This window comes from Nicotiana sylvestris, chromosome 10 (genome assembly GCF_000393655.2).
Source record: "Nicotiana sylvestris chromosome 10, ASM39365v2, whole genome shotgun sequence".
Taxonomy (NCBI): Eukaryota; Viridiplantae; Streptophyta; class Magnoliopsida; order Solanales; family Solanaceae; genus Nicotiana; species Nicotiana sylvestris.
Window position 1 is genome coordinate 129,507,972 of NC_091066.1, and position 17,099 is coordinate 129,525,070.

Genomic DNA, 17,099 nt, shown 5'->3' on the forward strand with positions numbered 1-17,099 from the left:
TTGATTCAGGAGTATTTATTTAGACTTAGTGTAATATGTGTTAGTTGAGAATCGTGATTCTTAGTCTAATTACTGTAATATGTGTTAGTTCAATGATGTCAAAGTGTCACTTAGTTCTGCTTCTACTTGTGTATGAGCTTCTTGCATTTTTAAAAGGGCTTTCGACTAGGTATAGAGTGAAAATTTCTTGTTGAAGCCATATTGTCAAACATATACATGTGTTTCGAGGTCCTTTCAGGTATTTTGATGGAAACTGAAATAAGAATTGGTTGTGTTTGATAGCTAGGCTAGTTGTGGAGTTTTGTTGAAATAAATCTCACTAGGAATTGCATATTCACTTTAGAAGATATGTTAGTATTAAAATATGTTTTGCATTTGAGTCAAGGATTATCAAAATTGGTTCAAACTCAGATTTTCTTGAATGATATAATTTGCCTCAAACATTGGCGCTGAATCGTGAAACTGGGCTGCCTTATTTGGCCCAGTTATGCCGAATTTCTTTTCAGCGATGGGATTTTCATCTAGGTTTACGTCAAGCCCAGCTGCTTCTTTCGCTGGTCATGTAGTAACTGGCAGTTGGCCATTGGGCCTCTAACCAGCCTGGGCCTTTTCGTAATCAAGCATGGATCGTCTATTACTAGTTCGTTGATATTTAGATTTTAGCTTAAACATTAGCATAAAATAAGTAGAAATCCTCTTACGTCTTTTAATCAACTAGTTATGCTCATTAATTAGTTGAGGTGTTCCACATTTAACATAAATAGTTATGGCTCTCACAGTTAAGTCTAGAAGTTAGAACAAATCGAGGTATGTTGTGCCAAACAAAATTACAAATGCATGGTCCTCTACTAATTTCTTATGATTTAGATACAACAAATAACCAATTATCGTAGTTTGCTTTAGGCACGTTTAATAGATTATCGTGGTCGTGGACACGTTCGCGTGACATGATTACGATCTTAAAAACAACACGAGGGATGCGTTCGCGCAACTTCAACCAATGTTTCTTAAATAAATAAACAAGGCATTATTAATTATGGACACGTTCGCATGACATGATTTTTGACGCGCCAAAGGAAAAGAGTATACGTACGCGTAACTCAATCCTTTACGAATAATCAAGTTATTTAAAAGCGGTTAGGGTAAATGCACATACGATCTAAAATGAGTAATTAAACAATTTAGTAAGCCAAGTATGATCAAAGCAACCATGCTAGAACCACGGAACTCGGGTGTGCCTAACACCTTCTCCCGAGTTAACAGAATTCCTTACCCGGATTTCTGTGTACGCAGACCATAAATAGAGTCAGTTTTTCTCGATTCGGGATTTAAACTGGTGACTTGGGACACCATAAATTATCCCAAGTGGCGACTCTGATTTTTAATAAAAAAACAATCCCGTTTCGATTGTCCTTTAATTGGAAAAACTCCCTTATACTATAGCCCTTTACAGGATATAGGTAAAAAGGAGGTGTGACACAAGTCACCCGACTTGAACTCCCGTTTCAAGATCTTTTTGTCGTGGACGAACTTCATCCTTTCTTTATACACAGCTACACTTTCACATGCATGGAAACGGAATTACTCCATTTCATTGAGTTGTGTTAACCTCAAATTTGCAGCTTAGGCCCAATCTAAGTTCAACCTCTTTAGAACCTACATGGCTTTGTGCTCCAGTTCTATGGGTAGATGACAAGCTTTGCCGAAGACTAACTGATAAGGAGAAGTGCCAATAGGAGTTTCGTACGCCGTGCGGTACACCCACAATGCGTCATCTAGTTTTCTTGACCAATCAGTCCTGTTTGCATTGATAGTCTTTACTAGAATGTTCTTTATCTCCCGGTTGGAAACTTTAACTTGGCCACTTGATTGGGGATGATAAGGTGTGGCCACCTTGTGCTTGACGCCATATTTCTCTAGTAGCCCCGTGAAAGCCTTGTTACAGAAATGAGACCCATCATCACCAAGAATGGCTCTAGGAGTGCCACACCGAGTGAACATGTTATTCTTTAAGAATGCGGTCACATTTCTTGCCTCGTTGTTTGGTAAGGCAATTGCTTCAACCCATTTGGATACATAGTCCATAGCCACCAAGATATATTTCATCCCACAAGAGCTTACAAAGGGACACATAAAATCAATTCCCTATACGTCAAAGATTTCTATCTCCATCACAAAGTGCATTGGCATTTCATGCCTCTTGGAGATTGATCCTTGCCTTCGGCATTGGTCACAACCCTTGACCATTTGATTGGGATCATGATAGATCGACGGCCAATAATAACCACATTCAATCACCTTAACCGTCGTTTGATTTCCCCCATGGTGACCCCCAACCGGTGAGTCATGGCATGCCTTTAGAATTAGCATAATCTCTTCTTCTGGAACACACCTTATGATGATGTTGTCAGCACAAACACAGAACAAGAATGATTCTTCCCAATAGTATTGCCGACAATCTCTCAAAAACTTCTTCTTTTGATAGGATTCCAATCCATCTGGAATAAGGTCACTAACCAAGTAGTTAGCAATATCGGTATACCAAGGAGCAAAAGTGCTAGATAGTGCCAATATGTGCTCATCCAGGAATGCATCATTGATTTCAAGATCTCCTTTTGGTCTCCCTTCCTCTTCAAGCCTTGATAAATGGTCTGCTACTTGATTTTGCATTCCTTTGCGATCCTTGACCTCGAAGTCAAATTCTTGCAACAACAAGACTCGTTGAATTAACCTAGGCTTTGCATCCTTCTTTTCCATGAGATAGAGAAGAGCAGCATGATCTGTGTACACTATCACCTTGGATCCAAACAAATAAGCCCAGAATTTCTCAAAGGCATAGATAATGGCAAGAAGTTCTTGCTCAGTCACCGTGTAATTCATTTGCGCTCCATTGAGTGTCCTGATTGCATAATAGATCGTGTGGAGAACCTTTTTATGATGTTGGCTAAGAATTGCTCCAATAGCTACACCACTAGCGTCACACATGAGCTCAAAAGGAAGAGACCAATCGGGTGTGACAATAATAGGTGCCGTGGTGAGCTTTTGCTTCAATTCCTCAAAGGCTTTGAGGCATTTCTCATCAAACACAAATTTTGCATCTTTCTTAAGGAGTTTGCACAAAAGATTTGCAATCTTGGAAAAATCCTTGATGAAACACCTATAGAACCTGGCATGCCCCAAGAAACTTCGGACACCTTTAACTGAAATAGGTGGAAGAAGCTTGGAAATGATCTTGATCTTTGCCCGGTCAACCTCTATGCCATATTTTGAAATTTTATGCCCCAATACAATGCCTTCATCCACCATGAAATGGCATTTCTCCTAGTTGAGCACAAGGTTGGTCTCCTCACATCTCTTAAGCACTTGTCTAAGATTGTTGATACAATACTCAAAAGAGTCACCTACCACCGAAAAGTCGTCCATGAAAACCTCTAGAAAATCCTCCACCATGTCAGAGAAGATGGACATCATGCATCTTTGAAAGGTAACCGGATCATTGCACGAACCAAACGACATCCGACTAGAGGCAAAAGTTCCATAAGGGCAAGTGAATGTTGTCTTCTCTTGGTCTTCCAACGCGATATTGATTTGGTTGTAACCAAAATATCCATCAAGAAGGCAATAGAATGACCTTCCCGCTAGCCGATCAAGTATTTGATCAATAAAAGGCATAGGGAAATGGTCTTTGTATGTGGAACTATTGAGCTTCCGATAATCCATACACACCCTCCATCCGGTCACCATTCTTGTAGGGATGAGCTCATTTTTATCATTTTCAATCACGGTCATGCCTCCCTTTTTTGGCACACATTGCACCGAGCTCACCCAAGAACTATCAGCAATGGGGTAGACTACCCCGGCATCCAACCACTTGATAATTTCTTTCTTTACCACCTCTTGCATGGACGGGTTCAACCGTCGTTGATGTTCCACATTGGTTTCGTCTCACTCTCCAATTGAATCTTGTGTTCGCAAATTCCGGGGGGAATCCCTCGGATGTCCGCAATTGTCCATCCAATATCTTGCCTATGCTCCTTCAAGACTTCCAAAAATTGTTCTACCTGCACATCATTCAATAAAGAAGAAATAATTACCAGTAAAGTATCATTTGAGCCAAGAAATTTATACCTCAAGTGTGGCGGAAGTGGTTTGAGCTCTAGTTGTGGTGGCTCAATAATAGAAGGTTTTGCGGGAGGAGTGGCTCTATTCTCCAAGTCGAGAGAGAGCTTTGCTGGAGCATAAGTGTAGGACCCAAGCCCTTCCAATGCATTTACCGATTCTATATATCCTTCCATATCTTCACCATTAAAGTTCACTAAAATAGCATCCAACGCCTCACCGAGTCATTGTTCTTTCATCTTCATTTCAACCGCATCTTCCACTTCATCAACAACATCAATCACCGAGACATATTCATGTGGCAGTTTCATACCCTTGCTTGCTTGGAATGTAACCTCTTCATCATTCACATGAAATTTGATCTCATTCCGTTCCGAATCCATTAGTGCTCTTCCTGTAGCTAGGACTGGTCTCCCCAAAATGATAGGGATCTCTTTGTCAACCGCACAATCAAGGATTATAAAATCGGTGGGTAAATGAAACTTTCCCACTTTAACAAGCACATCATCAACACTTCCCACCGGTCTCTTTATGGAATGATCGGCCATTTGCAATCTCATACTTGTGGGCCTTGGAATACCTAACTCTGCTTGCTTGTAAATGGAAAGAGGCATCAAGTTGATGCTAGCCCCATTATCGCAAAGGGCTCTTGCAAAATCATGTGCCCTAATAGCACAAGGAATGGTGAAAGCTCTCGGGTCTTCTTTCTTTTGAACAGTGGATGTTACAATGATGGAACTAACCCGGTGAGTCATGTTCACCACTTAATTTTTGGTGGTTCTCTTCTTGGTAATTAAATCTTTCAAATATTTAGCACAACCCGGCATCTCTTGAAATGCTTCCACAAATGGAATATTCACCGATAATTGCTTGAGAATGTCATAGAACTTTTCGAGTTTGCTATCATCAACCTTCCTAGCAAGTCTTTGAGAGAATGGAGGAGGAGCTCTAGGAATAGGTGGTAGAGTTTTTGGTATCTCTTTTACCTTTTCCTTTCACCTCTTCCCGGTTTTCGTCTTGCACTTTCAACTCTTCCGGAACCTTTTCCACTTCAACAACACTTGGCTCTTCAACCTCAACTTCATTTTCGGACTCTTCAACTTTAACCACTTGTTCACTCCCTCCTTGTAGTACCTCCACTCCGAATAGTAATTGCCATGACATGAGAAGTTGGACCACTCCCACTACCCTTGGGGTTCGCAATTGTGTCACTTGGAAGTGTCCCTTTTTGCTCCGGATTTTGTTCCCTAGAGAGGTCTCTCATTTGCATCTCCAATTTTTGAATGGATGCGGTATGAGAACCAACAAGCTCGGTCATATTCCTCATAGAAGTGTCGGACTTCTCTTGATTTTGCAATACCCGTTCAAGCATGCCTTCCAACTTAGACTCACTTGAGGAACCTTGATTTGAATATTGACCCTTTGGAGGAACATAAGGGTTTGAACTCTGATTTGAGAAGTTGTTGTTGTTCCAATTACCTTGATTTGAGCCGCCTTGGTCATGTCACTACTGTTGGTTGCCTTGCCCTTGCGGGTGAGGGCTCCATTGATTTTGTCCTTGACCTTGGTATTGTTGCCTTTTGTAACCTCCTTGAGAGTTGTTGACATAGTTTTCCTCCTCAAAGTCTTCATTTGATATGGGTTGCACATCTTCCACCAGATTTACTTTCTTCGTTTGGCTTTCTGTGAACATCTTTGTCAACACATTGACATTTGTGGTAAGCCCTGCAATCACTTGATCTCTCTCTTGGTTTTCCTTGATCATGGCAGTCAAGGAAGGAGATCCATATGCAATTCCACCTGTGCTGTCCTCTGAGTTCCATGCTTGATTATGCTTTTCCATTTTGTCAAGTATTTGTGTGACCCTTGCGAATGATTTATCCATGAAAGATCCATCAACTGCATTCTTGGCTATAGATTGGTTCATAGGATCCAAACCCATGTAGAATTTTTCCAACAAGATAGAATCCGGAAAGCCATGGTTGGGAGACCTCACCAAATATAACTTGAATCGATCTCATGCCTCATGTAGATGCCCTCCCGTTACTTGCTTGAAAAAGAAGATTTTATCCTGGATCTCAGACTTCTTACTTTGCGATAACCATTTAGCTAAGAATGCTCGGACAAGTTCGGGCCAAGAATGAATGGATCTTGGTGGCATATTTTGAAGCCATTTCCTTGCGTCCCCAGCTAGTGAGTACATGAAGAACCTCAGCCTTAGGACATCATCAGAGATGTTGTTCTGCTTATGCATCGCACACACATCCAAGAAGTTTCTAAGATGTTGTGTCGGATCATCATCAGTGGAATTCCTGAAAAAAAACCCTCCGCTTTGAGCATAAGGATTAAACCATGTTCCACCTTGAAAGTTGTAGCGCCAACGGCCGGAGGTACAATAGCATTTTTATCCTCAATGTACTTCTCTATGTCCGCAAAAGGATTTTCTTCCATTTCTGCCTCCATTTCTTCTTCATATTCGACCATGTTTTCCTATCAACACCAAGCAAAACAAGCAAATTGTGATGGAATAGACTAAGACGTAAAGTAAAACACACACTAATTAGTAATTTCAAAACCGTACTCCCCGGCAACGGCGCCAAAATTTGATACGCTCAAATTACACTTAAATTAAATAGTGTAAGACGGTCGGCGTCAAATATAATAACCCAACAAGGTTGGGGTCGAATCTCACAGGGAATAGGTGTGAAAAGGTTACTCAAATAGTGTGTTACTTGACTAAAGTCGTAATCCTATTCGGTTAATGGTAACAAGAGTATGAAATGATTTTGGTTTGAAGAAATAACTAATTGTAATGTTGAGAATGTAAATAATTTGATTAAAGAAACCAAGGTTGTGTCCCCTTCAATGAAGTGTAAAGCTATCGGTGTTAATATGATATATTTCTAATGGAAAGTTCTTTTGATATGCAAATGATTTCTAAATGACTACCCAATATTTTTCAATAGTTGGGTAGTATTTCCTCTTTATGATTTTTCCAAAAATAAAAGAGTTGCAATTAAGAACAATCAAAATATGCCAAATAAAACCCACTTATTCCTAAGTGATTCTATTAAACAAGGTTTAAAGCCTTGAGTATTTGATATTCACTTCTACCAAATTCTAACCCACTTTCCCAAGCAAAGTAAGAATTTAATGACACTTGTTAATATTTGCAACCACCAACAATAAATGGAGAATGAGAAGTAAATAAATATCAACCAACCACTATGCATATATTCAATGTTAAATACTCATTAACATAACACCCATTTAGGGTCCACAACTTTAGTATTTAAAGTTAGCTACACATACTAGAATACAAAAGGATGAGAATATTTAATGCCATAAAGCTTACAAAGTGCAAGATTCTTGATTCAAAAGCTTCCAAAAGAGAGGAATAATAAATCCTTGGATTGTAGCTTCAAAATCAAACCAAATTCCCCCACAAAACCCCAATAAATCTATTTATAGTAGGTCAAAACACGGGACAAAAATACCCTTTCCGGTTAAATATGCGACTTCATATCTGTCACATAACAGACATGCGGTCCGCATTCTTGACATAGCCATCGCATCTTCAAACCCTAGTTTCCAGGACTTCATCGCATTCACGTTTTGCGGTCCGCATTGCAGATATGCGATCACATTTCGCATTGCATTTTCCACCTTCAACAACTTTCATAACAAGTTTGCGGTCCATTATGCGGCCCGCAAACCTGTTATGCGACCGCAGACTGGACCGCATTTCTTTCACTAGACTTTGGCCAACAAACGGTTGCGGTTTGCGACCTTTTTGAGCATTATGCGGCCCGCATGTTGGATTTGCGGTCCGCATTTCCATATTTGCGATGCATTTTGCTCTTTTCTTGTCTTTTTGTGGCTTTTTGATTTCATTTCCATGCTCTTAAGTCCTTAAACCTCATACACTGCAAAAACACTAAAATTACATAAGTATAAAAGATAATTGCGTTTAAAACAAACTAAAATCTAAGCAATTTATATTAAATGTGCCAAAATTCTCCGGCACATCAAGCAACAATAATAACAATCGAGGATCTCCCAGGATACCGTCATGTAGTCCCATATGTACATATCCAATGGATCTCCCGGGATCCCATCCCGTAGTCCAAATCATAGTGCGCGGGGATCTACCGGAATCCCGTTCCGTAGTCCCAAATGTAAATACCCAGTACTGGGAAAATCTACTGGGTGCATTCCCGTAGTTCCATATAACTATGCAAGGGGATCTACCGGAATCCCACATCCGTAGTCCCAAAATAAACAGACAAGGGGGAGCTACCGGAATCCCACATCCGTAGTCTCAAAATAAATACAACAGCAGCAACAGGAAAATATACAGAAATGGCAAAATTTCATATTAAGGCAACAAGTGATTCTAGCCTAGCATGCTGCACAGAATTCAGGTAAGGCAGGTTGAGAAAACAAAGCAATTAAGTCACTTAGACATGCTTTCCTAAGCTAACAACATGCTTAATAGTGCAAGTAATAGAAATAGGAAAGGAAACATACTAGTAATTACTTAAAGTAAACCGGATTTCTAACAATTAGCACAAGTACGCACTCGTCACCTCACGTACAAGGCATTTCAATTACCAAATATACCAATCCTAAGGGGAAGGTCCCCTACACAAGGTTAGACAAGCCACTTACCTCGAACCGGCTCAATAATCAATTCGAAACCACACTCTTGCCACGAGTACTCGACTCCAAATGGCCCAAATCTATTCAATGCAATTTCATAACGTAAATAACACTTCAAGTAACTGATTCTACAAAGAAATTCTAAGCTAATACGCAAAATTAGGTAAAATGACCAAAACACCCCTCGGGCCCACGTCTCGGAATCGGGTAAAATTTACATTTCCAGAATCCTCACACTCTCATGAGTCTAACCAAAATTTTCCCAATCTAATGTCAAATCCCCAATCAAAACCCAAATGCTTGGTCTAAGAACGTTTCCCCAATTTTCATACAAATTCCGAAATTAAAGGATGAATTCATGATTAGATTAATGAGTTACAAACAAAAAGGAGTTAAGAATCGTTACCCAATCGATATCTCTGAAAATCCCTCAAAATCTCGCTCAAATCCGAGCTCCCAAGCTTAAGTTTTGATAAAAATGGCTAAACCCTCGATTTTGAAATCTTATATCTTCCCAGGCGCGCTCTTCTTCGCGAACGCAAGGCTACTATCGTAAATGCGATGCACAAAAGTACTGTTGGCTAATTTCCTCTTTCGCCCACGCAAGATCTAAACGCGATCCCGTAACTTAAACTGGCAGACCCTAAGCGAACGCGAGGACATGACGCGAACGCGAAGACTTACGGGTCCTTACCTTCGCAAACGCGGGACATCATCGCGAACGCAAAGCACATTTCAGCTGTTTCTCCCAAATGCTCTACGCGAACGCGGTGAATGTTTTCTCTGCAACATAATAGCAAAAAATCTGCAATCTTTCCAAGTCCAAAATTGGTCCGTTGAGCATCCGAAATACACCCGAGGCCCCTAGGACCTCAACCAAACATGCCAACCAATCCTAAAACATCATTCAAACTTGTTCCAACCTTCGGAATGGTCAAACAACATCAAAACACCTATTTTTCATCGGATTCAAGCCTAAGAATTCCAAAAACTCTAAAAATACATTTTCGATCAAAAAGTCTATAAAACCTCGTCCGAATGACTTGAAATTTTGCACACACATCACATTCAACACTACAGAGCTACTCCATCTTCCGGAATTCCATTCTGACCCTCGGATCAAAATCTCACTATCGAACCGGAAACTTCAAAAATTCCACTTTTGGCTATCAAGCCTAAATTAGCTACGGACCTCCAAAATACAATCCGAACACGCCCCTAAGCCCAAAATCACCCAGCGAAGCTAACGAAACCATCGGATTTCAATTCCAAGGCCGTTTTCACACTGTTCCGATTACGGTCAACTTTCCAACACTTAAGCTCTCATTAGGGACTAAGTGTCCCAAAACTCTCCGAAACTCAAAACCGAACATCCCAGCAAATAAAAATAGCAGAAATAAACTTGGAGAAAGACGTTAATAGGCAATCGGGGCGTTAATTCTTAAGATGACCGGTTGGGTCGTCACATCCTCCTACACTTAAACATTTTTCATCCTCGAACGAGCATAAAGACATACCTGAAGTAGTGAAAAGATGAGGGTAACGGCTGCGCATATCCTGCTTGGTCTCCCAGGTCGCCTTCTCGACCGACTGGCCCTACCAATGAACCTTTACTGATGCAATGTTCTTTGACCTCAGCTTCCTAACTTGCCTGTCCAATATTGCCCCTGGCTCCTCAACATAGGATAGATCCTTGTCCAACTGGACTGAACTGAAATCCAACACGTGCGACGGATCACCGTGATACCTCCGGAGCATCAAAACATGAAATACCGGATGAACTCCTGCCAAGCTGGGAGGTAAAGCAAGCTCATAAGCAACCTCCTCAACATGTCTCAATATCTCAAAAGGGCCAATAAACCTCGGACTCAACTTCCCTTTCTTCCCAAATCTCATAACGCCCTTCATAGGCGAAACCCGATGCAGAACCCGCTCTCCAACCATATAGGAAATATTACAAACCTTCCGGTCTGCGTAACTCTTCTGTCTGGACTGGGTTGTACGTAGTCTATCCTGAATCACCTTAACCTTCTCCAAGGCAACCTGAACTAAGTCTGTGCCCAATAATTTAGCCTCACCTGGCTCAAACCAACCCACCCGAGATCTACACCGCCTACCATATAAAGCCTCATACGGTGCCATCTAAATGCTGGACTGATAGCTGTTGTTGTAAGCAAACTCTGCCAATGGCAAGAACTAATCCCAAGACCCTCCAAACTCAACCACACACGCACAGAGCATATCCTCAAGAATCTAAATAGTGCACTCGGATTGTACGTCCGTCTGAGGGTGAAATGTTGTACTCAACTCCACCCGAGTACCCAACTCATGCTGAACGGCTCTCCAGAACCGTGATGTGAACCGTGTACCTCTATCTGAAATGATGGAAACTGGAATACCATGCAGACGAGCAATCTTCCGGATATAAATCTTCGTCAACCGCTCCGAGGAATAAGTAGTATACACAGGAATAAAGTGAGTGGACTTGGTCAGTCGATCCACAATCACCCAAATAGCATCGAACTTTCTCAAAGTCCGTGGGAGCCCAACTACAAAGTCCATGGTGATCCGCTCCCACTTCCACTCCGAAATCTCTATCTGCTGAAGTAACCCACCCAGTCTCTGGTGCTCATACTTCACCTGCTGACAATTGAGGCACCGAACTACAAATCCAACTATATCCTTCTTCATCCGCCTCCACCAGTAGTGCTGCCTCAATTCCTAATAATCTTCGCGGCACCCGAATGAATGGAATACCGCGAGCTATGGGCCTCCCCCAGAATCAACTCTCAAAGCCCATCAATATTGGGTACACAAATCCGATCATGCATCCTCAATACCCATCATCACCAATAGTCACATATTTGGCATCACCATGCTGAACCTTGTCCTTGAGGACAAGCAAATAAGGGTCATCATACTGTCGCTCCCTGATATGATCAAATAAGGAAGACCAAGAAGCTGTTGATACCCAATTTTTTCCTATATATTTTTATACTCAAAATACTTTCAAAATAACATATGTATGCATATACAAGCACGCCCAAAGGCTTTGGTATTTTCCCAAATTTTTAAAGATTTTTAAAAAAACCAATTTATGGCCTATTTTGCACTATAAACACCAATAATTATTCCCAAAACTTGTCATTTTGGCGAATAATTTATTTTATTCTCGCATTTACACAAAATATAATTTACATGATTTTTGCATAATTTTACAAGTTCATTTGGTATTTTTAAACTAAAATTGCATAAAATTACAATTTTAGCCTATTTCTATATTTAATAGCATTTGTAATCACAAAATCATTTCAAATATTTTTAAATTAGTACTTATGCATTGCTTATTAACTCAGTATTTTTAATTTTGATTTTTAAACATCATTTACTACTTTATAAAATTCAAAATGGGGAGAATTGGCTATTTAAATTGTAGCCCTTGTTATTTCAATTTTAGCCCTAATTCCAACCCCCAATTACACTACCCAATTTCCTAAATAACCCGACCCAAACCATATTAATCTACCTGCCCGGATCCCCATTTTTAAATCAGGACCGTTGATTGTTTTAATCAACGGTCCACGTCTCCCTTCCCTTAATTAAACCAAAGACACCCCTAACCCTAATCATTCTAACCAAACCAGCCGCCCCTAAAACCCTTTCGTTCCCAAATGCTCTCAACCACCCCTGAAACCCTAGTCCTTCTCCGACCATTTTCCGACCTTATTTCACCGGAAACCGTGGCCTCCCAGGCTTCGTGCAACCTATACTCACCCCACTCCCTTCCATGCCCCTTTTGTTCAAAGATCGAAGTCCGATTTTGAAGACCACCGACTCAGAGGTCCTCCAGCTTGAGTTTTATGGCCATGTACGGTCTCTCTCCGGCAAGTCTTAGCGTTGTGAGTCTGTTTTCGACTCAAAATCAGTCCGTTCCAGGCTTTCTCGTTCTGTAGGGTTTTCTCTGAAACCCTAAGTCTCCAAGGTTTTCTTCTTTGTTTCTCTTTAAGATCTACTTCAGATCTACGTTATTTTCTAAGTTTTCAAAGTGCTTTCCACATTTTTTTACCGATTTGTTTTCGAACTGTTCCTCTTCTTGAAACTTAGAGTTTCTCTGATTTTGTGTTTTATTTTGCTCTATTGTGATCTCTTTTACTTTTGCTATAATTCCTAAGTATTTTCTACTATGGTTCCTATGTGTTTTCTCTACCATGTTGTTTCTAGGGTTTCTGAGTAACTCCTTCACTGTGTCCTTTGCTTGCCTTATGCTTTTCGTGAATGTTTGTGTTCTTTCTGAGTTTATCTTCACCTATGCTTTCTTCTTTACACTCGAGATGTGATGAAAACCCTAGATTTTGGGGGTTTTCTGAGTTTTGTGTGTGATTGTCTGCTGCCTATTTAATTTCATAACCCTAACTGTTTAAACTCGCCTCATGCTTCTGATTCTTGCTAAGCATTGCAAGAACTTCTAATTTCATTTCATGCCTATGTTTTTCTGCTCGCTGATTACATGACTATTTTGCTAATGTCAGCCTCGCATGTTTGAATTTGTGCATCTTTTTATAGTCAGACTTCCCCTTTTGAAATAACCCTAATTTTGGGGGGTTGATTTTCTATGAGCCTATTTCGATTCTCCCTTTGACTGATTTGGACCCACTTTCTTGCTAAATTCAATACCAATTCAAATCCCTGTTTCCTTAATTTACTGTGTGATTGGTGATTCTTCTTGCCTTATTTGCTTAAAATCGTGTATCTTTCAAAACTCTATATGTATTTACCCTTTATTTTGCAACTTATTCTTGATTTTCTTTCCATAAATGGAACTCTGTTTATTTACCTTAAGTCTGACTCCTTAATTAAAGGGAGTCCTTCACCTAATTGATTGTGATTTGATACTAAGGTTATTTTCCTGCCTTATTTACTACTTACTTTCAAACTATAAAAAACTCCACCCCTTTTATTTCAAACACGAACAATCTCAGTTCAACACACACACACTAAGCTCTCTCTTCTCTTTTCTGCTACTTGTGCTGTTGTTTGTGCTTAGCCGGCTGAAAGCCAAGGCTAAAGTATAGAACTCTATTTGCTTGTTCTGCTGTTTGACACTTGCACTGGTAGGCCTCCACCATTTAAATAATGTTCTCTACAACTATGTGTTCATTTCTCCTCTTTACGTGATCCCCCTCAACTACATGTTTTCTGGTACTAATTGACCATACACTAGTTTGTTATACCTTTCTACATGCTGCTGCTGTTATGTTTTCTTATCTCTCCTGGATGTTTGCTTTCATCTGATTCCCTTTCCCTTTAACCCCTTTGTGTGTGAGTATTGTTTCAGACTAGGGTGGCACTCTATTGCCACCCCTAGTTTAGAACCAGGTTGCTCTAAACCTATACTCAAATCAATCCCTTTCCCTTAACCCCTATCATGTGTTGAGCTTGACTCAAGTCTGGTGGTGTCCTAATCACCATACAGGCCTAAGTCTGACTTTCTCAAGTCTGCTCTTATTTGTTCAAGCCATGTAAAGGGTCAGGGGTGTACCAGTCTTACCCATGGCTGGGTATGACCACCCTTTTACTTTGGTTTCCTCAATTTCCCCTTCACTTTACACTTACTCTTAGTTCTTTAAGTTCTGCCCCCTTGGGTAAGACATGCTTTGGGACCCTAGAGCTCCCTCTGAACTTGGATGCCTGAGGGTTGGCACTTCCACAATACACTATTCTGTTATTATATCAATTATTCAGAATGTTAAGGATTGCCTGGAGTTCTTGAAGCTCCTTGGAACTTTGAAAACATTCTGAGTAAGAGAAGGCCTCGGAATCTGGAATCCGGATTTGGTGAAAGACATGTTATTGGGCATTAAGATTGAATTAGGCTGCTCGAATCTAGCTGTAGGCTGTGATGTATTTATGTTTACTTTCTTTCTTCTGGTTCTGTAATAATCTTGTAAAAAGAACTCGGGGAATATTAGTAAAGGGTGTGGGAAGGGTTTATATTGCTTGCATGAGTTAAAGGGTAGAAATCATGCCTATAGGATTTTAATGCTTTCAATCACCTAGATACCATGCCTATAGGATTTTAATGCTTTCAATCACCTAGAGACCATGTCTATATGCCTTTACATTCCTTTAACTCAATCATTTAGAAATCATGTCTATAAGATTTAATATCGCAAATCAGTAGAAATACTGCCTATAGGACCTAATAATCGAATAACCCGTTGCACGTAGAAATCATGCCTATAGGAAATGCATGAAAACGTTAGGCAAACTGTAAGGTAATCAAATACTCATTTTTTCTTAACGGCTTAATAACAAGTATAGATATCCTACCTATTTCAAACTCGCCTAATCTATATAAGCAATAATCTGGAAATTGGATTCAGCGTTTTCAACAAACTTGTACTAATCTGTTTATTGCCAGAACTCTTACAAGTCTGCAAAATTCTCGATTTCTTTTTTTTAAACTTGCATCTCTCTTTGCTAAAACGGTTTTCAATCTTCTGCTTAAATTTTCATCTCAAGAAGCTGTTATATTCAAAACAGTATTCAGTTTATTCTTACTTTTAAAGTCGCTTTACTTTCAAAACTCTTTTTCATAACTCTACTGTATTTCAAATCTGCTGATTTCAAAGTAAATTCCGAATTTCTGCAATCTCAACTATCTGTTTTAATCCTTTCTGCATTAGGCTTTTTCTGAAATCAGTACTTTCTAAATAATTCTTTTAAAGTACTTCAATTACTGACAATTGGATCCGAGTTGCCTAATGCAGACCTTTTATCTAATTCTATGTGTTAAACTGATCCGTCCGCCGTTTAAGTTTTAATTAAAGACCAAACCAGTATATGCAAGACATGCTAAACTAATTGCTATGTGATTTACGGGGTTTTATGTGAGCCTTGCATATTTATTTTATGCCCCGCTTATTTGTTATTTGTTTTGACTGACGTCCTAGTATTTTATCCTTTTAAGCTCCATATATGCCTCCATCCCTTTCCTCCCTTTAGGATTAGAAGTCCAAATGTCCCGGGACTGATAGGCTGGAACGGGTACTAGAATGCAATAAGTAAAACGAAACTCATCTCGTTTAATACCCTAACGGGGTGGGAATGGTAGAATATGGAGATGATGACGGTGCGCTAATATCTCGTGCGAGAATGATTGCTGGGTATTGCACCAAACTGATTCATATTATATTTAAACCTAGGACCCCTTTTTCTTTCTTTAGTTATCAATGTTTTCTTAAATTAGTGTTTTCTTCAACTAAGCTTTTCTCTTTTCAAAATCACTTGTGTCTTTCTTCTTTCAAAATTTTTCAACTTGTTTACACTTCCTATGTGCAAATTTTGCTTGTTTATTCATATTCTTAAAGTCATAACTAAGCACGGCCGGGAACCACACTAGTGGATCTTGAGGGGTGCCTAACACCTTCCCCTCGAGATAATCTCAAGCCCTTACCTGAACTCTGGTTTATCTTTCAAAAAATCCTCTTTTTTTTAAGTGTCCTACACTATAATCATTAGGTGGCGACTCTCAAATTCACATCCCGATTCCTCGAAAGGGGAATAAGAGTTGTTTTGCCCATAATGTCGTAAACCCGATTTCGCCTTCTTTCAGGAGGGAAAAAGGGGGCGTCGATAGCATGGCGACTCTGCTGGGGAGATGCTTTAAGGCTTTTACTATTACGTTCTTTTAATGACTTTATTGCTTCCTTTGTTACCTTTATTTCCTGCTTTTAATCATTTCTCCATGAATACTAACTTGACTCTTCGTGTTTTCTTTTCCTTTAATTGCTTTCCCCTTTACTACTTTACCATTATCTCAATTCCGTTTTCATTCCCGAGCATTTATTGTAATCTTTACTTTATGAACGTGAAAATACATGTAATTTGTTTCATTATTGTAATTGCATCTCTCAACATCATATCCCACTCGTGCCAAAACAAATCCTATAGCAACGCTTATAATGAGTGATTGCGCCCTTCCGATATCATAACCCCTAAATGTGGCAAAGGCATATTTGCGGTAAAACCAGTCGATCAACGGTGTAGTCGACGGTTCCGCGCCTTTCCCTGTTGAGTTGTCCGTTCAAGGGTACCTTGTCTAGCACTTCAAAGTAGAAACCTTACTCTATTAAACTGTTCATGCATCATGGTCAAACTTAGCCGAGTCAGTTATGTTGTCCGCATAATGACTCATTAAGATATCCTAAACCAAAGTCCATCGGGTTTCCTCGAAACCCAAACGGACACCTCCACGTTATGTGCATTTATTTGGAGAACTAAATGCCCTTTTGCTAATTATTGATTTAAATAGTCGA

The 17,099-nt window shown here is 39.8% G+C and overlaps 1 protein-coding gene across 1 annotated transcript; it reads right to left on the reverse strand.

The window, feature by feature from the left end:
• Positions 1-4,343: 4,343 nt before the first annotated feature.
• LOC138879945 (uncharacterized) lies at positions 4,344-4,874 on the reverse strand. Its single transcript, XM_070159594.1, has one exon. The coding sequence runs from the start codon at positions 4,872-4,874 to the stop codon at positions 4,344-4,346; it is 531 nt and encodes a 176-aa protein (XP_070015695.1).
• Between the last annotated feature and the right edge of the window lie 12,225 nt (positions 4,875-17,099).

Excerpts from the sequence above, each read along its gene's own strand:
- LOC138879945 (XM_070159594.1), bottom strand. The coding sequence starts at position 4,874 with ATGACTCACCGGGTTAGTTCCATCATTGTAACATCCACTGTTCAAAAG.